Source organism: Blennius ocellaris (genome assembly GCF_963422515.1).
Source record: "Blennius ocellaris genome assembly, chromosome: 17".
Classification (NCBI taxonomy): domain Eukaryota; kingdom Metazoa; phylum Chordata; class Actinopteri; order Blenniiformes; family Blenniidae; genus Blennius; species Blennius ocellaris.
This window is the reverse complement of record NC_137666.1, coordinates 13,802,924-13,830,173: the sequence shown is the minus strand read 5'-3', so window position 1 is coordinate 13,830,173 and position 27,250 is coordinate 13,802,924. Positions and strand designations below refer to the sequence as shown.

General features: G+C 43.7%; 1 protein-coding gene across 4 annotated transcripts in view; it reads right to left on the bottom strand.

Annotated features, from left to right (window-relative positions):
- Positions 1–10,446: 10,446 nt before the first annotated feature.
- Positions 10,447–27,250, bottom strand: part of runx3 (RUNX family transcription factor 3) — a 52,810-nt gene continuing 36,006 nt past the window's right edge. For 3 of the 4 annotated variants that reach the window (XM_080512946.1, XM_080512947.1, XM_080512948.1), the window contains exons 5-7: positions 24,597–24,743; positions 18,321–18,395; positions 10,447–13,472 (exon numbers count right to left, since the gene is read on the bottom strand). In XM_080512946.1, the coding sequence (XP_080369072.1) occupies positions 12,991–13,472; positions 18,321–18,395; positions 24,597–24,743 (704 nt within the window). In that variant the 3' untranslated portion in view covers positions 10,447–12,990. The remainder of the gene's footprint in view (positions 13,473–18,320; positions 18,396–24,596; positions 24,744–27,250) is intronic. The other variant, XM_080512949.1, reaches the window with a different exon arrangement.

Below are 27,250 nucleotides of genomic sequence, written 5' to 3'. Positions count from 1 at the left end.
AACATGTGCCAAGAAATTTTTTGGGTTGTCTTCAGTAATCTTTTTCTGTGTCCATCTCTGTGAGAGAGATTTATGGGATTTGCTCCCATGTGGATCCTTGTGATGGATGGTTTTTAAGAACTGTCTGTGTTTACGTTCAGGTCTGCCGTGCCCCGCTGTGAGCGGCCTGCCTGAAGGAAGCACCTGATAACATGGACGAAGCTGCAAAGACGTCCCAAAATCCCAAATCCTTTTGGCTTCGCTCTGCTGCTGCGCCCCCCCCCCCCCCCCCCCGCTGAGGTGTAGTACACATTCTACCATAAAGCACAAACACCTGCAGGCTTTAAGAAAGAAGCGTGCCCACAGATGCACAAATGCACAATCCTTTGGTCGGAGTGTGTCACAGTCTGAAGCCGTTATTACAGCCAAAAATGCTTGTGTGGATCAGCTGTGTAATTGCCACCTCCTGATCTGATGTATTCTCTCCGTTTTACCTCTCTCTCTCTCCTTCCCATCTCCCTCTGATCCTCCTCCTCACTGTCATCCCTCAGGAAAACCCCGTCATTACCAGGCCCCAAATGTAAATGCTTCATTTTCCATCACCCTACAATCCTTCTTTGTTCCACGGCCCATTTGGCTGTTATATCTCAGCAATTATTCCCTTAAATCGGAACGCTTTCTAACTTCTCCAGATACTTGAAAGATATTTTTCCTCCTTCATCTTTTCCCTTTGCCTCATGGGCAAAAAACAAAAAGTGGCAGAAATGAAGGTGTCCGGTGTCTGCAGGCTAACACACATGCATTTTTCTCATCCAATGTATATGCGTAAACTTCCCACACGCACAGATGCCGTCGTACTCGACAATGGGCCCTCTTGCACACGTTGACGCACGCAACGAAAAAACAATAAAGTGCACGCAAAATGTGTTTACTTCACATGCACGGACTGTAAAGTGTGCAAGATGATCTGCCGTTAAGGATGAAAACAAACCAGTGAGTGGGAGGTGTCCCCCGAGGAAGTGCACAGTCACTTTAGTGGAACTGTGGAACCATGGGAACTGGTTTGGAGAGGCCTGCAGGGCCGCGGCGGTCAGACATGGGGGTGTGTAACACTGCCCCCCCCCCCCCCCCCCCCATACACACACACACACACACACACACAGGCTACAGACAGAAAGACAGACCAAAGCAGAGGGACCGGACCTGTCAAACAAAGAAAATAACTCACAGCAGTAATCGGATTTTAACAACACATTCATGACAGAAGAAGTCGTCAACAGAATCAGGGGGGGTTGTGAAACTGTTTCACAAAGAAAAGATGTTTCAAAATTGTTGCTCTGACTTGTAGCTGTTTATGGATTTAGAGGAAGCTGTTGATTGTGGTTCCGTAGTGGTTTTCACTGATTTCTTTAAAATCAAAGGGTATTAGTCATGTATATCTGTGGTCGGTCCTAAAAATGCCATTTGATTGTTTCCGTGTTGCATTAAAACTTTGAAAAGGACATTTGTGTTTGATTAAAACTCCAAAGTTATTACCAAACCCTCTGAGCTTTTTCACATCATGACCTTTCTGTTGATTAAATTGTGGAGCTGTGAAAAATAATAAAGAACACCAAAACCAGAAGCCAGTGTTTTGAAATTCCCAGGATGACAGTGAGATTTGGCGAGTACTCATTAGCAACAGCAAGATAAATACATCTAATTATCATAGGCTGCAGATCATTTTTTCCCTTTAAATTAATTTACATTATGAAAAAAAATGAAGGCTACATCTATTAATTCTTTTGCTGAAAGAAACATTGTTTTACTGAAGATTTATTTAAGTGTAAGACAAAAAAAAAAAGTAAAGTATGATAAAGCTTTGATGCAACACCATGAATGCAACCACACTTGCAGAGTATGGATCTAGTGTGATTGACGTTCTGTGAGAGGAAATTAATCCTACTACACTTTGAAAACCTCTGAAATATGCAAACTATTACCAAATATATACAACTTGTCAACTTTACCAGCCCATTTATTTCACAGTAGAACATGGATAACATAATAGATGTTAGAAGTAAGATATGTAATGTTTTAATGAAAGGTAGCAAATTGAGAACATTTGTAAAATTTGCACATATTGAGAATCCGGCCACTCCAAACTTTTGCATTAGAGGAGTCCAGACCTTTTCCCCGTAGAACACATTCGATGAATCATTAAAAAAAAAAAAAAAAAGGTGATTTCTCTCCTAAACTCCAGAAACCGGTCTCACATTCCTCAGTTTTCACTCGGGGGAGAAATTTGAGTTCTCTGGTTTTCTTTTAATAATACCACATGAATAAGATATTTTTAATTGTTTCAGATTCACTGGCAGTTGCTAATAAAGTCATATCACAAATTTGATTTGCATATTTTTCTGTCAAAACTTGAAACGCGAAGACCGAACTCACAGTCATCCACATTAAGGTATATTTTGTATTTCTTTTGGCAGCAAGGAGAGGCTCCATATCCCATTCTCATTATTCCACAGAACTCTTCAAGGCAATGTGTTTAAATCTGGCACACATGTCTTGCAGAATAATGATTTTATTACATTTTGGTGGCTCAAGTTCAGAGTTACCACAACTTCCTTGTGTGTTCCAATTTAGTCTGTTCTGTCAATAGATCAGGAACATTTTGAGTGATTTCCAGGTTTTGTTTGCGAAAGCTCGGAGGTCTCTTTAATATACTTGAATGTTATTGCTTTGGCTGGTGGCTTTTATGAATTTTAAGAAGCTGCAGTTGTGCTTCAGTGGTTTTCATTGCTATCTTTGCAGCTACACAAGCTCTGGCGATGGGGAGTTAGTCATGTAGATCTGTGGTCAGTTTTGGAGTTTGATTTACTTTCTCTGTGACGGAGTCCAAGAAATCTGAGCAAACAGTTGTGGCCATCTGACTTTGAAGCCTCTGAAGAAGACAGTGGGGGGAAAAGGAAAAAAAAAAAAGGAAAGGAAAAAAGCCACCCGGCTTTTTATGATCATTTGTGTTCCCACGTGATCCAAAACAGACTTGAGCAATCATCCTTATTTTTCTCTCTGCTTGTGCACATGCTTGAAAAAAAAAGAGCGGAGAGATAGAAAGTGTGTATGTGAACTGCCAATTTAGCGAGTTCCCCTGCTGAGGCGTACAGAGACCTGCCCCACTGGGATCCCTGCTTCCCCTTCTCGCCTCCTTGCTGCCCCTCCACTACGATGCCTGGCAAGAGAGCTGCACTCTGTTGCGTGCGTGTGTGTCTGTGTGTGTATGTGTGTGTGTGTGTGTGTTGATTTCCTGTTTTATAGAGGAAGCTGTGTTCACATGTACAGATCGTTATTCAGATTTTCAGTTTTCTGTGAGAAAAAAAAAAGGCAGAAAGAGGGGAAAAAAAACAAAAAACATTGTGTCAATTCTCATGAATCGTTATGGGAAACGTTGTTTCTGGGAAGCGGCTCTGCTCTCTTACTAAAAACATATTGTGGTTCACTGGTAAACTGCGAAGGCAAATATCTGAAATCAAACTTTGAAAAGCGTGTCATTTCATTATTCCAGTCAACGATAGTTGCTAAAACACTTGAAGCTTTTATAAATGTTTTACTCCACCGCCTTAATGAAGTAATCAAATTAAGGGCTGATCGGTTAGACACAGACAGCTGTGGTCATTGTGCGACCAGAGGAATCTAAACCCCAACCATTAGGATGGTCACAATGAAGGTTTGCTGCTGTGGCTTTCGCCAGGATACCCTCTAACCATGATCGGGCCACAGGTCCACCATACTGCTGTGTGCCGGCTGTCTTTAAACGCCGTCTTCTGGTTATGACTCATTTTTTTTTAATGTCTTGGTTTCCGCTGACGAGATGAGTGTGGTAATACGACTCAGTCTAAGTTTAGTCATGAGGTTGTTTAATGTGAAGGGCCTCTTGTCAGCATCATCTTTGGGTTACTTAGTAAACAAGAAGATAAATTCTTTGAATTAAAGTGGAAAATTCTCCCCATTTCTGTAATGTCGGTTGCCGTTTCTGAGTAATTTTCCGAAATGGCCAAAGTATGCATTTTCTTAATCTAATAAGAAGCAACAAGAAAAAGCGTAACCCAAGTATTGAGCTCAGGATCTAATTAAAAGTACAGGTTATGAAATGTAAACACAGGATTAAAAAAAAAGTTAAAGACTTTGAACCTGCAACTTGAAAGATTTCTTGAAAATTACATCATTAATGACTAAATGACATGGAGCTGCACTGACTACATTGTTTCTGGTTCTTCATTTCACAGATAATCACAGATGGTCACAACCAGTAGGCTCCTCTTAGGGCCTCTGAGGTCAAGTATACTTCTCGTTTCTGTTCCATTCATTTAAGACTTGCATAATTTCATCGTTTCTCATTGGTCTTGAATGAAATACTAAGGCAGAAGTGTCAAACACAAACTGGCCCACAAGAGGTTTTCAGTCCAGACGGCTGGCAAACCTCGCAAAGTGTGAACATTACAAGACTTCAGCAGAAGTTACTGTACGTTCATGAAACTAACTGCTCTTCCCAATTTTTCCACTGGGCAGTGAGACGAGCTCCCATAATGCACCGCTGAGAACTAAAGCTGAACAGCAGGTGGCGATGATGCACGCTGCAGCGAAAGCTGGCCACCTCATTGTTCACGAAATAGCGTTAAAGCTGTGCAGAGTCCTTTGTTTAAAAAGTGCATTTCTAAAAGCTGCGAGAAGCAAGTCGATAATAACTTGTTACGGCCCGATCAGATCCTGCATTCAGGAATTTACTTTTCTTCAGTTTCAATCTTCTGCAATGTTGGAAACTTATGACATGATGTAAGAAAAGACATTTCTTTGTAAAAATGTTCATTGAAAGTAAGGAAGTTGGTACAACCATGGGAATGCTCAGTCGGCTGAGTGTGTTTCCCCAAGGCTGGCGCTTTGAGTTCCAGTTTTGAACCTCAAGTATGTATGTTCCTGAAAGCTCCTGCAGGCCGAACATTTTTAACAATGTTTGGCCAGTTCGGCGCAGCCTCCAACACTGAATGATGTAAAGTAAGCCACGACGTGAAGTTTGCCGTGTGCAGACTGTACGACGACGTGAGTCGGCGTGATTGTGCAAGACGGTGTGATTGGCAGTGACGGCTGGTCAATAGAGGGCGTTCACAATTTTGTAAATGTGTCCAGATTTGTTCATGTTTATAAATGTTTAGATATGACCATATTTATTAATAACTGACAATCGAAAAGCTTGACCAAATATATTTTCCCACTTTTTTTTCTTCTTTCAAAGCATTCTAGAATTGATGTGTTGTTGGAAAATATACCTGATATACCTTTTGTTTTCCCTAAACTCAGACGAACTGTCATTTCAAGTAAACCAGCCCAAAAACACATACATTTTCTAAAAGGGACAAATGAAGCTTCTGCTTGTATTTGTTTACAAGTATATTAATAGAATAGTCTTAATAGTCTTTATTCAATAGCTGTTTAAAAGAACTATAATGTCTCATCACCGGGAGCCTCTTTCAATCTAAAAAAGGCAAGATTGTTGTAATGTGGTTTATAAACGCACTGTATTTAAATTAAGTTAACATGGGCTGAAATCGAATAATAATGAAGAGCCCCACCTAAGAAATGTATCAGCAGCCGCCACTGCTGCCTACCCTGTTGAATATCTGTAACATCAGTTGAGACCTCTGGTCATAGTGTCCTACAATATATGGTTAACAAACTTGTCTTGTTTAACCAACTGTTCAAACACTGTGAGGTTCGCGGAATGGGTCAAAAGACAAAAGCATCACAGTCGCATCTTTTCTATAGAAACTCTTTGGCTTTAGCGTACTTGTATTTCACTTTGGATAAGAGGAGCAGCAATAAAGGACCAGCTTGAACATACTTCTGAATTATTAGGTCACGGAGTCTATGTTCCAGAAACGATTTGGCTTTTGTGGATCGATCTGATGGTGAGACTGTTTCTCGGCTCCTCCTGCCCCGTGGAGAGGAGCTCCACTGTGGGAACCGGGAGCTGCTTTGCTGCGTTGTAACACTGAGTGGTCTCTGTAGACCCGCCGTGGATGAGAAACCACCTTCCCCGGGATCCCTGCGATCTGGGAGAGCCCTGTTTCTTCATCGCTCCCTCCATCTCCCTCTCCATGTCAGCGAGTCCTCGCTGGCCTATCTGTGTGAGAACGGTTGCATCACAGCTCTCGCGGTTTTCTTAGCCCCTGGCCTCTGTGTTTCTCGGTCAATCTGTGGGAACCCTGATTTTGGACGGTAGCCTCTGTTCCCACCACCAGGCTGGTTAGAAAATAGACTTCTGGTCATGTACCAGGCGCCCAAACCAAGCCGGCTCGAGGCCGCTCCTTCTCACGGGTTCGGGAGGGGAGAGGAGGTCAGTGGCTGCAGACGAGGCCCTAATGGGTTTCGTATGCAGGTACCGCAGAAGCGACACGGGATGCTGTTTTCATGAGAAATGAGAGGGTTTTAACGATTCTGTGCTCCTTCCAAAAACTCTCTCCCTCCTTCCCGCTCTGCCTTTCTCACTGTCTGGCTGTTTCTCTCTCTCATTTGGATTTCTAAATGCAGCTTTAATCTTTCTCAACCGTCCTGATGAGAAAAGATAAAACTCGGCGAGAGACAGGACTCCATTTTGTTCAAATATCAAGACTTTGTGTATTTCACTGGAATAAAGGATTTTCTCCTCAATGATTCTTATTGTTTTTTCTTTTTTTTTTTCTTTTTCTTTGAAAGACGGGGGCTCTCATGCCTCCAGTTCGCTTTAGATTTCATCCACTTAAAAACCAATTTTGCGTTGTCTTGTAAACCAATTCATCATCCCCCCCCCCACCACCACCACTCCTCCCCGACTACAATTGCATCCAGACAAGAAGCCTCGACCGGGCAAACGTTTAACCTTTTTTCCTCAAGAGCTACAATTTTCGGAAGAAGCAGAGCGGGAAGTGGGAGCACAGAGCCAGATGAGAGCGCCTCTGCTCCCCACATGTGGACGAGAATGTCGGGTCTCTCGGAGTGTGTGAAGACAGCTGGAAACTTCCCCTGAGCCTGGCCTAATTGAAAGCTTATCATCTTCTCTTTGTGCTTTTTTTTTTTTTGCTGTGTGTGTACGTGTCTGTGTGTGCGTGTGTGTATGTGTGTGGGGGTTTTTTTTCGGGGGGGGGGGTCTGGAGACCTGAAGGAATACTGTCATCCAGTCCGTTGTAGTGTGGAGCTCAGACGGTCTGGGTGGAGGCTAGTGTGAGATCTGTCAGCAGGGGTGTGTGTGTGTGTGTGTAGAATTGCTTTGAGTGTGCAGAGTTAATTGAATACAGTGTGTGTGTGTGTGTGTGTGTGTGTGTGTGTGTGTGTGTGTGTGTGTGTGTGTGTGTGTGTGTGTGTGTGTGTGTGTGTGTGTGTGTGTGTGTGTGTGTGTGTGTGTGTGTGTGTGTGTGTGTGTCCTGAGGCTTTGTTGTCCTGCCAATGCTGGCCCCACAGAAGGCCTGACGCAGACACACGCACACACACACCAGCAGCAGAAAGAAAGGAGGCGTCTGAATGAGAAGAAAAGATAAAAGAGACAAAAAGGAGCCTAAACAAGGAAAATAATGGAGTGAAAAATTTGACTATAACAAAGCGTTTACATGTAAAAGCCCTTTCGTGACACATCAACAGGTGGCATTAGTTTGAGAACGAGGAACTGTGGATATTGTATTTCAGGTTAACCGCATCTGTAATCAGACACCCCATAAGGTAGCATCTCAAGTGTTTAATCCGGCGACTCGGCTTCAAATGAGTCTAGCAGATGCCATCAATTAACGAGCACATAGCTGCTAAAAAAGAAAAAAAAAAAAAAAAAGGCAGCAGACATACCAAACTTTTCCTGCATTGTTTTTAACAAGTGACAACTTGCCGACGTGCGCTAACATGGAGCCTGGCGGGGCGGTGTTGGATTCCTGAGTCGTGCTTTATTTATGCTCTGGGAAACCAGCGCGTTGACAGCTGAGGCGCTGTCGGGCCTTTGAGAGGTGTGCGTAATTGCCAACCAGAGTTCCACTAATGGGAGAAAATCAGATGATTATTAAGTTATTGGGAACAAACTACAAATGAGCTGTTATGAGGCAGAGGCATGCGTGGCATTTTCTATACGAGGCCAAAGACAAACGCTCAGAATGTGCTGGCATGAGATCAGGTCCCACCAATCTTCACAGGGTTTTTACTCATCCATGTCTCTGCTGATGGACGTCTCTTGGAGTGATTTATATACCGTGCCTCTAGTTTTAATGTTTTCACTCCCAACACATTCCCTGGTAACCTATAAAATACCTCTCAAACCAGACTTTCAGGCATTACATTGCAGAAATTATGGAACGTCCAAATAGGGTATTGTTTTTACAGTGAGGCTAATCAGTTTGAGGGATATGATGGTGAATAATTCATCTGAATCTGAGTGTGAATTAACCTTCAAATACCTCGGAATCATATTTGAGGAAACTTTGTCATTTATACGCCGTATTGAAAACAAAGATTTCAATATGGGGTTTAAATGACAAATGCTGCTATTTTCATTGCATTTGACGAAGGTGATGTGCTGCATATGAACGCCTACAAACCATTTCTTTTTAAAATAACTATTGTTTTTTGTTTTTTTAATGAACATATAAACATAAACAAATGAAAGGACGATTTCTGAAAACTCCGGCCACAGTGGAGTTTTGGAAAAATTATTTTGTGTCCGTTTACATCTAAAGAGGGGTACATGCAGATTTACATCACAAGTAACGAAGTGTTCTTTTTCCAGGATTCTTTCAAAACCCGTGTCGGTGTAAACATGGCAATACAATACATAGAGTAAAAAAAAAAAAAAAAACACGATTTCAGTATGGAAGGCATGGCACCCTTATTCCACCAGCCAAAGCCAGCTGGTCATTCTACGTGAGGTTGTTATGTTCATAATACATTCTCAATACACTCAAATGCACAACTCAAAACGTGCAGTCTTTTTCCAAAAGTCTTTTATTTTGTCTCAGAGTTCAAAAAATATACATGACAAAAGGCAACGAAGGTCGACGAAGTCGAATAACAAAAGAAAGTTGCTCACAGGATCAAAAATGATCACAAGCCTGAAGAGCATGGAAACCTTGTACGTGACAACAAGACAAAGGGAGACACGGACTATATATCTATGAGGTAGGGAAGAACAGAAGGTGATAATAAAAGGTAGGAACAAGGAAGTACATGAAATAAAACACTTTGCCCAAACTAATTCAAGACATGAAACACTAAACATGACCGCACTTGACGAGACACAATGATTTGTATTCATATGTCTGATGAAGCCTTTTTGTAAAATGTTATGTCTCAAATTTATGTGCAGTGTTTATGTCACGCTTTCCAAAGTACAGTCAGACAGATCGGAAGAAACAGTTGTTTGTGGTTTAACAGTATCAAATAGAATAGAATAGAAATTCTTTATCAGTCCTGGATGGAAATTCTTGTGATATACTGTCTCCAAGCAAGTAACCAATAATCTATTTGGGCACTTGCATTATGTTTAGTAAAAATTTGCATATTGGCAATCAAACTCGCACGTCAACAACGGCGTCACACAACGTTTATTTCAGTCATTATTATGTAAATTTGACAAGCACACAAAGATTCATAAGTTTAAAGTCTACGCTGTCTGGTGCTGTTGGCAGTTTATCTCAAGTGTTGGATTTCTCATCTTTATTGTTATTTAATTTGTTTACTTCAAATGTAATGCCAGGCTCTGCATGACAGTATTTCAGCTGAGCATAATCATGTTTTTCACCATGTCTGGATGAGAAAACTCCCTAAATGGACTTTAGCTTCTTCTCACAGATTGTTTTATATTGAGTATTACTTCCCTTAAATATAATGGAGTATCCCAAAGTTGATCTTTTAGGTGTATGTTTAAAAATACATGCTGTCACTTGCAGCCGATAGGTCTTCAGCTGCTCTAACTGGGAATACGAAATGCTTTGTTCAAGCAAAATGGTCAAATACTATCAGATTTAGGATTTAGAATGACAATAAAAACTGTATGACTATAGCCTAATAATTACACTATTTGTTTCTATAATGCAGTATTGGCAGTAACGTGAGACCTTTTCAGCTTTGAAAAAAAAAAAAATAGATAATGTGGCATGTCTTTTTTTTGGTTCCCTTATTGGAAAGGACCAACTTATTCACTTCTCTTCATGAAAGAATGAATTTTTGAAGGCAAATGTGAGACAAATGTTTTTTTTAATTAAAATGATTTAAAAACTACATTATCCGCAAACTTTACAAGCACTCGGTATGGAAGCATTAATGATATCATGACATACGTAGCTGAGATTCTTAAATTAACATACCACTTTCAGATGTACATGCTTTGAGCATAGAAAGAAATGAGGAGAGCAAGTAGAAGTAGCATTTTGATATATGAAAATGAGAGCGGGATTCTTTCAAAAAGAACATTAAATGTAACATTGTGCTCTTTAATCAAATAATATACAATCAAACACAGTTCACTTGTACATTTTGGCTACCTAGTTTTGTACAAACAATGATACTGAGCATCAATCCAGACACGATTGACCTGCCACACTTCTTCAACATCCAAACAGTATTACAGGCAGTTGTGAAAATCTTTGGTTTTTTTGAAGGAACCACACAAATCACAGTACACATGTGGTTTCTCTAGCTGCATGGTTTTTGCCCATAATAAAGTCAGGTTCAGAAAGGAGGGAATTAGCCCTCTGAATTAAAGGGAGATAGGAATGAGACTGTAGCAACGATTGTCTAAGGAATAAGGCAAAAAGGTTGAGTATCTTGCATATGATTTTTTTTTTCTTTTCTTTTTTTCCAGCCAGAGCTGCAAAAGCTTCTTTGATCACTTTTCAGTTTGACACGAAATCCCTGCTTGTGTAGCATCTATAGTCCTCCCTTAGAGTTACAATTGTTGTTGACGGACTTGCTTAGTGAATATTAGATACCTGAAACTTATTGTAAATACTCCCAACACCACTCATACCAAGATCCTCTGTGCAGACATGAACCACTGGCAGAGCTCTGAGCGCCTGGCGCTGACGGTGAGGGAATTAGACAAGAAAAGACAGAATTAGGGCCATAAAGGGTTCAAAGCGCTGATTATTCAGAACAAAGGGCCTGTACACAACAAGTCAAGTTTTTCTTTCTTTCTTCTTTTCTTTTTGCATAACTGCCTTGGTTTTGGTAAGCAGACACCGCTCTGACCACACCTCCTCCTTCTATCCCTTCATCACTCCTCCTTCTCTTTGGAAATAATAGGATCACATGTTTAGGGGATGAGACCCTTATGCTTTAAGAGAATGTGTACACACACAAACACACACACACACACGCCCACCTGTGGTGTGTAGTCGTGAAATCATTCATTATTTGTTGAAAAACTTTTGAATGGGTCGTTTTAACTCTCGCAGGGATATTCCATATTTAGCTTTGGACGATTTCAGGTGTTTGTAAATACATATCTAAAAAAAGAAGAAAAAAAAAAAGAGAGAAGCCAAAGTTTAATAGTGCAAAAAAAAAAAATGAAGCTTTTTCTAGCGCAGGGAACTCAGTTTGGAAATTGGTTGAAGGATTGCAGCCCTCTTTTACTGACAGAATCGGATGGGCATAGTTCATTCGGAATAAAGGTTTTTAGTGCATCAAAGCTACATTGGAAGGCAAAATAATTACATTAAAGGTTTTGTTTTTTTCATAATTTAGTAGCAATATATTACACAAATTCCAAATTTATAGTTAACAACAAAAACATGGTATATATACTGTATATATATATATATATATATATATATATATATATATATATGTATTTATATATATATATATAAAAAAAAGGAAAAGTCGAGAGAAATGCTTAAGGATTTGGGGTATATGCATACATTTCCTCAAAATTTGGCTCAAATAAATATCAAAACTAAACTGTCATCCAGTTCAAAAATACCAGACTAGGACCTTTTTTTTCTTAGAAAATGGCTTGAATACAAACTTTAAATGAAACAAAGAACAGAGACAGCAAGACTCCAACATTCCTAAAAGCAAATGAAAAACCAATAAACCCCCTCTGCTTTTGTCTTATTACATTCCTCAAAATATAAGCCATTGTCCTTTTCGAAACGTGATACGCTGATGACACAGCAGAGGAGAATTCATTTCTTAAAGCACGAGTCGTGACAGTTGAAAATGCTTTTTCTCACAATAATGCAGCGACTGTGTTGAACGTCCATGGCTTATCGTAGCACCGAAGGCTGACGTGTTCACTGGGATAATAAATTAGGCAACAAGGTGGAGTACTGAGCAAGTACTGTGAGCACATAGATGAAACCGGTGATGCTTTCACAACTGGCAAAGTCTTTTTATGCAATGTCAATTTTCTTTACAGATATTAAAGCTTAAAAGGACCGATTGCTACAGCAGTGGAGCCATGCCCCGTGAGGACGTCAGGAGTCATTCACTGAGCAAACACAACGTCTGACTTCTCTTCCCCTCCCAGCCCAAGTGAGTTGGGTCTGTCTGTTTGATGAACGTCTGCTGTGGCGTTTCAGTTCATCAGCTGTGCCTTCCTTTTGTTCATTTGTCTTTGATGAGTACCTGTTTGCCCCGGACAAACCATCCAGAAACATTACAATGGCTTCCCCTGTTTTACCCGCACTTCTATTTACAGTCTCTGGCGAAAGTCTTCTCATCTCTTATGGCTTTTGTAGTTCTTGAAGAGTACATGTGTCAGCACAGTGCAGGAGTTCGCTCCAATTTGACAAAACAGGTGAAAGTCTGAAGAGGGTCGGTGAAAGCAGAAAAGTCTTCAAAGCGAGTGCTGGAGAAATAAAAGACATACATGCAGCATTTTTCTTTTTTTTGGTTGTTGTTGTTGGTTTTTTTTTTTTTAGTTTTCTTTCAGTGTTCAGCTTTATTTTGTTCATCCTCCTCACTTTTTCTTCCTCCTCATCCCTCTCCCATTCATCTGACAGCAGAGCTGTCTGACAGTCAATAAGGCCTCCACACGGACTCATCCAAGCGGCCCGAGGCACTCATGGCTGTGGGGGAGTTGCTGTGGCTGCCATCGGCCTCCACGCCCTCGCTCTGGGCATTCAGGCCCGGATTCATCAGGCTGTTGGTTCCCCCTGCACCCGTGGCCCCCGAGCAAGAGAGCAGGCGGGTTGGGGAGCGCTCGCCTCCGGCGTTCCCGGGCGCCACCATGGAGAACTGGTAGGAACCGGAGCCTGTGCCGTAGTACAGGTAAGAGTTGGACTGGAAGTTTTGGGACTGGTTGTTTGAGTAAGGCGGTGGCAGATAGGTGTGGTATCTAGATGAGGCGGACATGCTGAGACCGCTGATGCCAGTGCTGGAAGTGTTGGTAGGGTAGGGGAAGGCCCCGGGGTAGTGCATGCGGGGGTCTGAGAAGCGAGGGTCAGTCAGCGGCGACAGAGACGGGAAGGTGGTCCTCTGCTGGAAGAGATCTGTCGTGCCTGTCAACAAAAACACAAACACAAGATTCAAGAAAAACCCAAAAGACCGTCGGCCATATGACTATGAAACAGGGGGTGGGGGGGTTCTGAGATTTCACAAAACTGCTTTTTGACCCACATTTCCAGACCAGCAAACACTCCCAAACCTCCAATTCTGAGCTCAGGTTTCTTGCGATACACCGGCCCGTGGAAATGTTTGCTCAAAGTAATGAACTGAGACATTTTTGGGCTTAATAACAGTCATCAAGCACTGACAGCACATCATCCCACAGCCCCATGCACAAGACCAAAGTTATGAAAAGGCCCCCTCGCAACAGCCCTCCTACCACCCCTTCAAACGGAAAGCAACGTATAGTTTTCCGTCTTTCTCAGAGCGATGAAAAGAAGCATTGTCAGTTGTGAGGGGTGCTTCTTGTAAACACTGACAGCTTGTTGCACTGCAGTACAACTTGTAAATCATACTGAGGCGACAGTGACGAGACAGTCACAATTAAATAGCTGGAAAGGCAGAAATGGCGAGCGGGAATGTAGGAGACGAGACGACGAGAGGGGAGGGAGTTCAAGTGCTTGTTTTCACCGTGAATTTCTCAGCTAATGTGTATTACAGTCGAGGAGCTGTCAGAGATAACTGCGACATGTAGTCTCGCAAGTAACGGTTGAACCCAGCTGTTAGGACTTCAATTTCACCGGACACTTTCTAATTTCTTCTGCTGACAAATGGGGAGGAGAAATGTTGTGTGAATGTTGGAGATGAAGGGTTGCTTCTCATAGATTTTTGGTCTCTATGCTGTCATCAAATGAGTTAAACTCAAACACTTATTTTACATCAGAGTGATACTGGCCGATGTTACAGAGCGAGCTCTCGTTGTGAACCTAATCACACTGCACCTCAAATTATATTTGGATCCCAGACACTTATTTTAATTAAGTTAATTTCACTTGAACGGATGCTCAAAGCTTTAATTTCTGAGTATAAAGCCAGTAAGGAAATACGGCTTCAAAGCAAAACTGGGTGAGTGACGCACTGCCATTGTGAGTGTTATAGATTCAAAGCCGTCAATATAACGCCCGTGGAAAGGTGTGAAAATATAAGTCTTGCCTGACAAGTTCAACATGTTGATTCATTGTACTCATGACACTTGGGATTTTTTGCTTAGGAGGTAATGTGGCCAACTGCCAGGATGAACTACTCTGCAACTGTAAACGCCTTAATCTGGTGGCGCGCCAGGTGAGTTCCTCATACCTGCGCTCCGCTTCCGTCCTCGCCTGTCGCCTGTACACCTACGCACACACTCACGCACTCTTTCTGAGTTTTTGTTTGTCGGCCTGTGGCTTTCATGGGTCCAACGTGGCCACATGACTGCAAGTGTAAAATGTGAATTTGGATGGCAGAGAAAAGAGAGCTTGTATTTGTGAAATAGCAAGCGCTTGCACGCCACAGCCCTGAGGGGGGAGAATGCCAAACTTGCGTGCCACAGTCTTGTTGAAATGTCTTTTCCCTATGCCTCGAGAATTGGGTCCATTTTCAGCTGCAAATATCTGTTCTTTTTGCAATTTCCATGGCCCCTGCTATACTTTTTTTTTTTTTTTTTCTTCAACACTTTCCTGCAGTTGAATTTCCTATTCTATTCGGGATGAGAGAAGTTGGCGTTGGTGTTGTGGGGCCTGTTTCTTTTTCCAGACTCTTACCAGGCACTGCAGTCAGACTCCATATCTGATTTCACACGAAGAAAATCCAAGCCTTCAGCTGCTGTTGATTCGGGTGAAGTGGAGTCAGTCTGCTAATTCCTACCGGACTCCCAAAAAGCTTTTCCGCCCTCTCCCTCCTCTTTTCCTCCTGCTTGCTCTCTCTCCTTTTGCTCTGTCTGTCCCCTTCATCTCTCCCTGTCTGTGCTAAATTTAGGCTCCGGGGGTGAGGCAGGGGAGGGGACTGGGACCCGGGGGGGGGGGGGGGCATGATGGCTCTGGCTGCTGCTGCCCGGGCCCACCCCCGCACATGATCTCCAGTTAATTGGAGCTGGTGGAAACGTGTTGTCTAAACTGCGGTGGGGATCGACTCCTGTGTTCTGTCACAGGAAACTGGACTGGACACTTATCACAACACCTTAATGGGCTCGTGCAGTCTCAGGGTTTTGGCTGTGAGCCAGGAGGAGTCCACTACCTCCACACACCTCCAAACGCGCCACACAATCCAGTAGCTCCCTCTGGAGGAGAGGGCCAAACAAGCCGACGTGTACTTGAGGAGCAAACGTTCTGCAGACTGCCTTTTCTCCATCTTAACTACATTACATACCTTACTGCATCCCCCACCCAGTATAAGTACAGGCTTTCGCTGCTGTGGCTGTGGTAACAGTGGTGTATCTTTGGCAGAGGGGAGCTTAGCCTCGTAGTAGCTGCCTGTAACCTCTGCGGCACAAAACCACACATGATCTCCATTAGGCTCATCTGAAAAGTGTTGACGAAATTGCAGGGACAGGAGAAGGGATCGACCCCAGAGGGCGAGCTGGCAGAGGCTGTTGTCTGTGATGTTCCCAGTCTGTGAAGCGGGGTGGCTTGGAATCGGGGCTTTTATAGAGAACAGAGTGTTCCAGGCGGTCTCTCATTCCTCCTATTGCTTTAAAGCCTTGTGGCATGCACTTTTTTTTTCCTGTTAATCCTGCCACACCAAAAGCAGGGACCCCCTCCCTTCTGTTTAGCTCAAGAAGTCCACTAGTCCACACTCAAGCGTGTAACACAGGTATGGCTGGAGGTTTATCTCATTTGCCTACGGGAGAAACTGATTTTGGTTGTTAACATAAGGGCAGGTTTGAGGCGGTCACGTCTTTGTGCATCAGCTTATGTGTGTGTGTCCGAATGTGGTGGCTGGCAATGGGGAGATGCAAATCCAGGCGCTCACCTGTGAAATGTTTACTCAGGTTCGATGCAAACTGTGACGGCCAGCACCAAGGGAATGGTGTCTCAGGCAAATAAGTGGAGGGAAGTAAAATGGAGATAAAGGGACAACCCGTCCAGGGATGTGGAAAAGCCCCACTGTGTTGCGCAGAAGACGGAGTCACCCTTTTGAATATAAAAGTTTTCTGAACTGTGTTTTTTATTAGAACAAACAGCCAATACTTTTAAAGAAGTCATGAGTGTTTGATTTGCTAACTGGTTTGGGTAGTTTTAACAGCCAATGGCTTTCAGATGAACTGTCACATTTGATACTAGGGCAGAGCTGACAAGGCAGAGCTGCTGCTGCTGCTGCTGCTGGTGCATAGAACCAAATGAACTCAAATGATCTCCAGGTGTTTATTCAAGCACCATGGCTCTGAGGCCGGAGCATCATGTCGGATGCAAATGATAATCACCTCTGGAGTGTGGCACCATGGTCACCAGCACCAAAGCCTCATCCATGTTCGCACTCTATCATGTGAATGGAAAGGATTTTGCATGTTCTCATCTTGCGACATGCAATGTATGCTGTGTCGAGGGGAGGCTGAGATGACAAAAACGCACAAGATTTTCCTAATGCATTAACAAACATGGCGACATGATTAACATGTCTGTTTGTTAAGTAAAACCTGTGCCGTGTGAGTTCGTGTCATTTTTCGCTTTTCCGGCTCGATGTCCTGGCATTTGGAGCTCAGGCTTTAAGGTCTCAGACATATACTTTCACTCACCATCCCTGTCAATCACATTTGGCACACAGCTGTGAATACCTTGCACTGAAGCCACAAAATGCCTTGCACAAACAGTGATGTGCGTAAGTACATGATTCTCCAAACTCTGTGAGCAGTCATCTCTCTGTTTACAACTGATATGACATTTATTAACTTATATGAAAAAAATCACAACAGCAAACCCACAACTCTTTTAAGTCTTTTGGACCTGGACATGACTGTGCAAGTCGATGAGTCAGCACGCCTGGTGTGGTGGTTTCTACACGGGGGACGTATGGACGTATTAGAGCGTAGCGCAGGTCCAGATTGCCAAGAAAAGCATACAAGAGAGAAGGAAGAAAGATGGCGAAAAGAAGAAGACAGGCTGGTGGCATTTTAGGAATGTTCTGAGCTCTCGTACGCCCAAAAAGGCAAAATGAAACGCACTCCAAAATTGTCACAATGAATGGCACGCCCTTCCTTATGGCTGGTTTTCTAACTCATTCACTATGCTTTGAATTGAACAAGCTTCCAGAGCATCTACTAATTGAAAGAAAATATTTGGGAAATCTTAAGTTTGCTTTGATGCATTTGTAAAGATGTACAATTTGGAAGGTGTGATCTCTCGTTGGCAGTACAAGGCACATCAATTATCTCCACTGTATTTTACACACTTAGTAATTAGTGCCATTGCTTAGAAGTGACCTCACCCTTCGTGGTGCTTGTTGATCGGGTCTCAAACTGTGATTACTGTCTCAGAAACTAACAAACATTTTTTGAAAACAAGTTAAATGAAGAGAGTCGAGTGAGTAAAGGAAAAGTTGTTGTGCACTCTTTTGCTGAGTTCCTTTTCTTGGGCTGCATCTTTCAGAGTAACATTTCAAAACAAGACTGCGGTGTCTTTAATCACAAAAAAAATAATCCTTTGAATACAAAAACACATTTGAGTATCACCACCAATAGTATAAGTCTGGGTTTCAACTAAATGGGACAGCAAAACACAGATTTCCCTCAAAAAAGTATCTTAATTCCCGACTGAATCACAGGTTGTAATGTGGCTGTATGGGTGAAAATATTCCCCAGACTTGACTTTCTCCAGTTATTGGTAAAGCCATCATGGCCTCAAATGCCATATGTTTGTACACTGAACCGCCAAAGTCACAAAAAAAACAACAACCTTAAAACAGGCCAACGGGCAATGTGGTCTCACCTGGCCATGGTCTCAGATCCTCCTCCACCTTGCAGGTCTTCAGAGCTGGGGTGTCCATTTGATCCTGCCACAGGCCTGTTGAAACACAAAATATAAACAATAGGTGAACACTTTGGACCTTTTGAAAACTCTGAATATTTTTTTGGGGGGTTGAATTTAAAAACAAGCACAAGACCTAGAAAGGTGTGGGTTTATGTGTACAGAATGTGAGGGAGTCACTGCTTGTGTCATAGAAAGCTAAACTACTGTCCCGAGGAAAAAAAAAAAAAAAAAAAAAAAAAAAACTCCTTCATGCCAGATTGGTCAAAACTGTCTTGACATTTGGCGGTGTGGAGATGTGTCTTCCTGTCACAGGTTGGCCTCTGCTGACTGAGCAGCGATGACTGGGAAGAGGAGGGGTGGTTGTTCACACCAGGGTGAGAGCAGCCTTGGAAAAACATGCTTGATGGGTGCCTATGGGATATTTTTGGGGTCGTTCAGGCGCGACCCTGGATAGACAGAAGAGAAACTTGCTTGCCTGTCCAGCCGAGCTGTCAGGAAGCGGAGGATGATCAGGGACCTGCTGGCCCAACGCGTGGGACCCTGCTTCACACTCACTGGTCACACCACAGCACGACTGACACAAACAGTCTGTTGTTTGCTCTCGGTCTGAGACAGTGCAGTTGTTACTAGACAACTTGCACGGAGCTCTCTGGACATAGACATCACAACACCTGTGTTGTACAATAGTCTAGTCTACATGCCTTTGACCAAATATTCCATATTACATGTTGTGGAACCAGGCAGTTTAGAGGACATAATGGTTTTTATTGGCTTTTGTATCATTTTAAGCAATCAAAAAAAACATGTGCTATGACATAACGGCAAAATGACACCTCTCAGTCCGTTCTCCTGCCTAGTTTGCTGCTGCAAGATTGTGGTTTTACTCCTTGCGTGGGATTTGAATTATTGTAGTTTCTCTGGCACCTTTAGCACACATGTTCATTCAATCACTGTACCCCACAGTAACACAGACTCCGGAAAAAGAAAAGTATCCCACCAAGAGCCGGAACTACAACACACCCCGAATGGAGATATGGGGTCTGAAAAGTTTTTACATTCCCTTTGGTGCGGTCACATACTAGAAGGGTAAAGGTACAGTCCACAGACCTCTATTCTTTTACATTTTTCATCAAAAACATTTATATTTTCATTGCTTTGACAAGAAAGCACATATTATATGACCGCATTTTTCTTGTGGCGTTTTAATTTTTCATGACAGCCGCAATAAGCCACATTTTGGCTCTGCCCTCCTCTGTTGCAATACCGCAATATCGTAAACTCCCAATCTCCTGTAGCGGCAATTAGGATGGAGAAGGATGCCAGAGGCAGGGGAGAGGTGGGGGTGCCGGCGCTGTGCCGTTCACCTATAGCCACACTGGACTCGGCATGTGTAAGAGCTGTGCTTCTCCCTGGAGCTCATCTACTTCCTTTGCAAAGGCCCAAATCAGCACTCAGTCACTGAGAGGACCTACACTATGCCTCACAATGGCAAATTCTTACACATAAATGGCCTTATTCAGAAAGGCTTGCAAGCAGCTGGTGCGATTCGCTCAAGAAAATAAACATTTCCTTCAAATATTTTGATTGGCCAGCAGACAACGTCAATACCAGAGGCACAGATTACCCCTGTTAATAAGAGGACCAACCCCCTGGGTGGAGCCGAGGAGCAGGGAGGGCAGGGGCTGAAATGGGAAGAAGCGGCGGGCATGTCACGAATAAGTCACCTTGGGGTGGTGCCAGCGTAGTTTCAGGGAGGACACAAATAAACAGGCGCGGTGCTTTTGAAACGCGTGTGTCGATGAAAGGGGGTCGCCAAGTAGGCGTTTGAGCCAAAATGGCGTCCGTCCTCGTGACTCCAGATCCAGCAACGCCTCGGAGACATGTAACGCGCCCGCCGTAATGAAGCGTGTCATTGAGACACAGTGAATACTAGTCCTTGTGCCGGCTTCCTGTTTCACTCAGGCCTCAGGCGTCGCAACAGGGAGAGAATGTGAGGGGAGCGAGCAAGACAGAAAGAGCGACGCCAGCGAGTGAAAGAGGGAGAAAGGGAGCGTGTTCGAGAGGGGAGGAACACGGCCTTGGCTCAGCTATGTGGGACATTTGATATGTCTTTTGAGCCCTCACTTATAACGTGAGCAAAAACAAACACATGGGCTGAAAAATCCTATGTTCTCTTTGAGAGCTCGTCGTCCACCCGCCCTTCCCCTCTCCCCAGACTCAATAGAGACTGTTCATGGCTCTCATGTAGTTTCTGTAATTGCTGAAATGTAAAACTCAGCCTGACTCTGATGTGAAATTATAACTTACACAAACAGTGAGTCTGGTAAGAAACAACTTGCTCTCACTTCTCTTTTTCTTTGGTTTTTTTTGTTGTTTTCCAAGGAGAAAAACGCTTCAAAAGATTTTTTTGGGGGAAGAAAAGAAACATTTTCAGTTTGAATTATTCATCTCAGGGTCACATAAAGAGAGTAACCACAAGTGAAGCTTTCAGGCACCATAACAAATAAACTCTGTGGTGGCCATTGACATATTGTGTAAATAATGGAGTGCAGAAGTAAAACAAAGTGTCTAAAGGACTGGTCCAGATCCCTGCTTGTTTCACTCGTGTTTGCTTCAGTGGGCCAGCTTCCTGCTTGCGTTTGGCAGGAATCAGCATGAAACCCGACTAGCGTGACAGCTAAACTCAAAGGTCCACACTACGGCTACCTGACGGCGCCAATTTCCTGTCTCACCCTCGCTTCTAATTGGCTGATCATGTCACTCTGGACGTGTGAATTAGCCCGAGACCTCTCGGTTGCGGCGGTGGCATAGCACCGCCTCGAACCCTGGGGGGGCCGGCAACCTTGTTTATGCGGAGTAAACAGTGTGGTCACTGTGGACGAGGCGGGAGGGGCATGGCTGCGCCGGGTTGGTACTCCTTCAAACGGGACATTCTCGAGTTAAGTCCAGTCGGGAGCCCGCAACCTGGACATGCTGAATGGTGCCAAAGCACAGCTGCAGCAGACGTGTATTGCAGGACCAGGCCACAGGTACCAGCATTTGTGGAAGTGGCATTAATGGAAAGAAGCTGAGGAAGTGGGTAATATATCATGTCTGCACAGTTGTGCTGTAGGATTTTGGGTGGGCAGCTTGAGAAGAGCACACACACACACACACACACACACACACACACACACACACACACACACACACACACACACACACACACACACACACACACACACACACACACACACACACACACACACACACACACACACACACCCCTTCATCAAAGCACCGAGCACTTGACATGATGGTGGAACGTTATGCTCGTATCTTGATATTCATCTTCAGAGGGGGAACACGCAGGTGTTAGAACAAATAACATGTTAAATGATACCACCTCAAAAGTGGCATGACTTTCTTTTTTGAGTGATTAAACTGATGCTGCACTTTCTTTTTTTTTTTTCTCTCCTCACTCTTAAAACACATTCACGTTGAAAGAGAACTTTACTTTGGGGTTTTCTGTTAGAGGCTCTGCCAGGGGCTTGTTGAGTTTTGCCTTGTGTTTAGAATGGATTAATATACAAGTGTAAGCTGTTTTCCACTTTTAACTTTGACGTAAATCTACTTTTCACTCAGCTGCTGGCTCTCCGCGGGACTGGAGATACGCGTGTATTTATTTTTAAAGATGCAATGTCACAGTGAGATGTTGGAGGCTGAACTACACTCTGCCACCCACAGATACATATAGTATACACATGTAGCTCACTTGAGGTTTTGAAAACCAGAATAACAATTTAGTACTTGATTGTCTGAGTGTCGGATTTGCTTGACTGGACTAGCTGAACCACGTATTTCCAACCACACACACACACACACACCTACGAGCACACACACACACACACCCTCCACCCTTGCTGAGAATCATTCCACATGTCTAGCAGGCTTACCTGTGGCCACAGTAGAACAAAAACAAGCAGCGAATGTAGCGTCCTGTTACTGCATGCACTGTAATGAGCTCTTAATTACCCTGTCTGTCTGGGGCGCTAGCGGAGGACTTGCAACACTAGCACGAAACTGTGTGTTTTTTTATTTTCAATGTGCCCGTGGTGCAATCATTGTGTGTGTGTGTGTGTGTCTGTGTGTGTGTGTGTGTGTGTGTGTGTGTGTGTGTGTGTGTGTGTGTGTGTGTGTGTGTGTGTGTGTGTGTGTGTGTGTGTGTGTGTGTGTGCAGGATTTTCAAATCCATGGCTAGTGTTGAGCAGATGTCTGGAGACTGTTGACAACAAAACTGAGACAGTATTTCACGGCTCAGAAAACAACATGAAGTTGAGAAGCCTTAGGAGAAGGAGGTGACATTGTATTTTTTTTTTTTGCCATCTTCAACAAGGGGGGAAAAGCCTTCAGCGTCTGGATAATGGAAAACATGTTTTGTAACAGCAATATGGGAATCCATTTAATTATAATGTGTTGATGGGTGATCTATCACCCGGCAATTCTCAAACAAACAGGCCGTGGGATTTAAAGTATTTGCAAAGTACAACAGCATCTGGCAGGGCCTGTCGGGAGCAGAGACGTGTGTGCTGTTGATATGTAAACACTTCGCTGTGTCTCTGAATGGGATTTATTACAACAAGCCTATTTCTGTTTGAGCTTTGCTTGTCATACTGCAGCAGGGTTGTCTGTGTACGATCCTTTACACATGCCTGAGCACTCCTTGTGATGTGAACATACATATTCATGCTGCTGCTCTAACAGATAGTTGAGGTTGGAAGGAGAAAGGCTCTCTGCCCTGTTATTTTAATTATTTTACAGCTCTTGCCCTGCGGTATGCCATCATGACGGTAATACCACAGATTAAGGTGTGTGGTTTTTACAACCCCCCCCCCCCACCCTGTCTCACCCACAGACACAAACTTCTTATAGACAGCCTCCAGTCACCGGCAGCTGTAATGTGAATCTCAAGGCCTGTAACGTCTGACACTTCCAACTGCTGTTAACGGTGTTGTGTCTGCTCTCCCTGCGTGTGCACTGTACATGTGTGCGTGTCGCAACATTCGCAACCCTTTGAAGCCCGGCGAGTCTGTGATGCTCTAATTCCTCCTCTAATCCCGTGCGAGGCAGACGAGAGCGAAGCTCTTCGTCTGCTGTCTGGACTGTGTCTGTACACCTCTCCATCTCCCTCAGGAACTTGACGCTCCCCCAATATAAGCTTAGCTGCAGGGGGCTTTTTATTGGCACAGAACTTCGAGCACGCATGCCAAAGTTTGAAACCATCAAAAATTATCATCACAGTGGCGGTATTGTGTCAAAGCTATGAGCTGTTTATTTTTAGCGTTTAAAAAAAAAGAAATGGCTGACATCTTTTGAGCTCGGTACAGTCCGAGTGGGCAAACAAAATTGATATCAACATGGACATGATTAAGGATTCGGGGGGGGGGGGGGTGAAAGACCCTGTGTTCCCTGCCAGTCAGCTGTTAGATAGTCCTGTACTGGTGACTCAGCACTGGCTAACCTAAAGCACAAGGCCAAACACTGTACGGCTGTGTTCCACAGCGATACAGTTCCACCCACACACGGCTCAGCGCTCCCAAACAAGCCCTCCCGTACACGGCAGCGTGCTGATACAAAGGTAATGAGATTCATTAGCCAGCATGTGAACCAGAGAGTGGGCGGGAGAGAGGGGTGTGTGTTTTCAGACCTCCAGACATGGCAAGTCCCGTTGAAGGGGCTCTGACATGTGATGGAGAACGAAGACTCATCCTCGGTCCAGCCGTCACCCACGCAGCTGTCCGCGGCAGCCTCCCACCCTCTCTGCCCTCGATCGTACCACCTCAGTCTGAGTCTCGGCCCCCGGTCTCAGAGTGACGTGATTGCCAAGGTAGCGGGTGGCTGTTACATTCCTGAGGCTGGAGTGTGTGCGGAGGCCAGCTTTGGCTGACCCGAGCCAAGACTCTGGCTGGCAGCGCACCCCGTTGTGCCACCTGGCCGCACAGTTTCTGCCCCTGCGTGCTGTGGGGCCGCAGACCTCGCCAACACAAGGGCATCCAGGGACAGAACTGACATTAGCTTCACCCCTTTAATAGTCAACACACAGCTCTCAAGACCTAACGTTGACGTAGAACAGATTACTTACCTTCTGGCCAAATAAATCAAGATATGTTTGCCTTACTGAAGGACTACTTCTAACTGATGGCTGTGGAAATGAGATGTGGTGTTTCTGATTGGCTGTCAGTCACTGGTCCTCACCTGGCGTGGTGCTGAGGTGGGTTTGATGTATGGGGCGGGGATTGTTGTTCACCGGGCCTATCCGCATTGTCCGCTGGTAGCGCTCAATCTCCGACAGCCTGTCCGAGAATTGCATCTTCTGAGGGTCTTCTAACTTCACCCTGTGCCCTAAAAGAACCACACGAGCAGGAGAGAAGTCAAGGGCTTGCCAGTTTTACCTCCCACACAACTAGGAAAATGGCACAAAACCGAATGTCTTTTTCCAGAGTTATACAAAAATGGTAATTATTAAAAGACTTCCTCTTCTTTCTAAGTTCTTAATCGAGCGTAGCAGTTTGACACATCCTTAGGAAACAACCTTTCGTTGCCCATCTAAACGCTAATTAGAGGGAACCTGGCTTGGACTGTGAGGACTGTCAGTATCCTTCATTGTAATTCGCACGCACGTGCACACACACACACACACACACACACACACACACACACACACACACACACACACACACACACACACACACACACACACACACACACACACACACACACACACACACACACACACACACAGAGACACACACACTGACAGGCCAACTTATATAAAGGGAGAGGCACCATCACTGTGTTTTCAGCTCCCAAATGCAAAAATATTATTAAAATGTCAGCAGACCTTGAAATACATTGGCTAGACACTAAATGTTGACCAAGCTGCACCTGCTGCCACATCATCCACTGATAACGAAAGCGGTAAGTGGTCGAAAATAATTGCTGTAGGAATGTTGTTTTCCCTTGAAAGTGTAAGAAACTATATGCTATGAATGAGCTAAGTAATAGGCATTTCTGCAAAGTGAGGAAGTTAGGCGATCTTTATCAAGCCAACTTATTAAAAAAATAAATAATGAAATAACAAGAAATAGTGAGTATGTCTGCATCCTGATAACACCACCCCCCTCTCACACATACACTTACACCAACGCAAATTCAGGTCTTCCTGACACAGCGCTTAGTCAGAAGGAAACACCCAGACAAGGCTACCAGACCATATAGTCATCAGTCTTGAACATAATAGAGAGAAAGAGTCATTTGTGTGTGCGTGTGTGTGTGTGTGTGTGTGTGTGTGTGTGTGTGTGTGTGTGTGTGTGTGTGTGTGTGTGTGTGTGTGTGTGTGTGTGTGTGTGTGTGTGTGTGTAGGTGAGAATGAACTCTGATTAGCGAAGTGCTGTTTCTCTTATACCCAGACCTACAAAAACTGGCCAGCACACTTAGCGCCCCAATTACTTTGATGTCCCCTTCAGGGAAATGGTCTCTGATCATGCCTTTTATGTAGACATCACTCATGTCCAAACACACATGTGTGTGTTAGCACATGCACATACCCACATACATGTGAACACACCTTAAATGTCAGACGTAAGTCCGGATGAGGGCTATGCCTCTAATGGGTGGAAGAGATTTTAATGTAACTATCAATGCACCAAAACTGTGTGCGAACAGGCATGTATACATTCTGTGGTTTTCTCCCTGGCATCTCTACAGAGTAGCCTAATGTGAAGTAATGGCTGGATTTGAATATTTTATCACTATATAAAGGGGGCAAGGCAGACGGACCAATATGGATTTTGCCCGTCCTTTCTCTTCACTGACCCATGGGCAATATATCTTCCCTCTGAGGCTGACCCATGGGTAAAGTTTCCTCTCGTTTACCGCTCTGTCCATTTGTTTGTGCCCACCGCCTCTTTTCCGTCCTCTCTTTGTGAACAATATAGAAATATCTTGCTCTGACGTCCCCTGACCACCACCCCACACACACACACACACACACACACATATGGGGTACGCAGCAATGCACAGACACAATGTCTGAACCCAGGCAAGCTCTCAAATGATCCAAATCCCCACAGTGCAGAATATTTAAGTGTTTCTTTTTTCACACTCAGCAGTGGAGGTCAAACTGCACACATTTTCCTGTAAAGTAAAATTATACACGCTTACATGAAGTTACGAGCTTCAGGAATAAAGCAGTATAGATTGAAACCGTTCTTTTTCTAACAGACATTTCTGCTCAAACAATACTTCTTCCTAAGTAAGGCCATAGTTGAGAACTATGTAGCTGTTCTCAATCTGCTTCATGGTCCTCTTGTTCACTTCTGTCCATGCGGATACTCGTTCTCCCTGTCACAGAAATTACTTTCAATACAGGCCTTTTCTCGTTTACATCTCGCCTGTCCTCTCTGACGTTACTGTGATATTTTATCAATCTGTCCTGCAAGAAATTTGCCGACATTAGATGGAAAGGATTAATTTTTTGTGCGTGTATTAGTGTCTCAATCTATTAGCTGGAAATCAGTCTTCACAAAAGTGCAACAATTTTTTCAAAAATTTCAACATGCAAAAAGTAAATTTGGGGGATTTAGACATTAAGACATGATTACATTCAAAAGCAAATATCCCCGCACATTATAAAACAAGAAAAAGGAAAATACCTGACAAGCACATTTGGTCTAATTTCGCCTTTGATATATTGTAGTTTTATTGCTGTATGACAATTCATATCAAGATGAAAAAATTGCCAGTAACAAGCCATAACAAAAACATTCTTGACATACGAATTTTCTGATGCCGATATTGCGACTACCTTAACTGAAATACTAATGAGAAACACAGACTTACCAGATTTA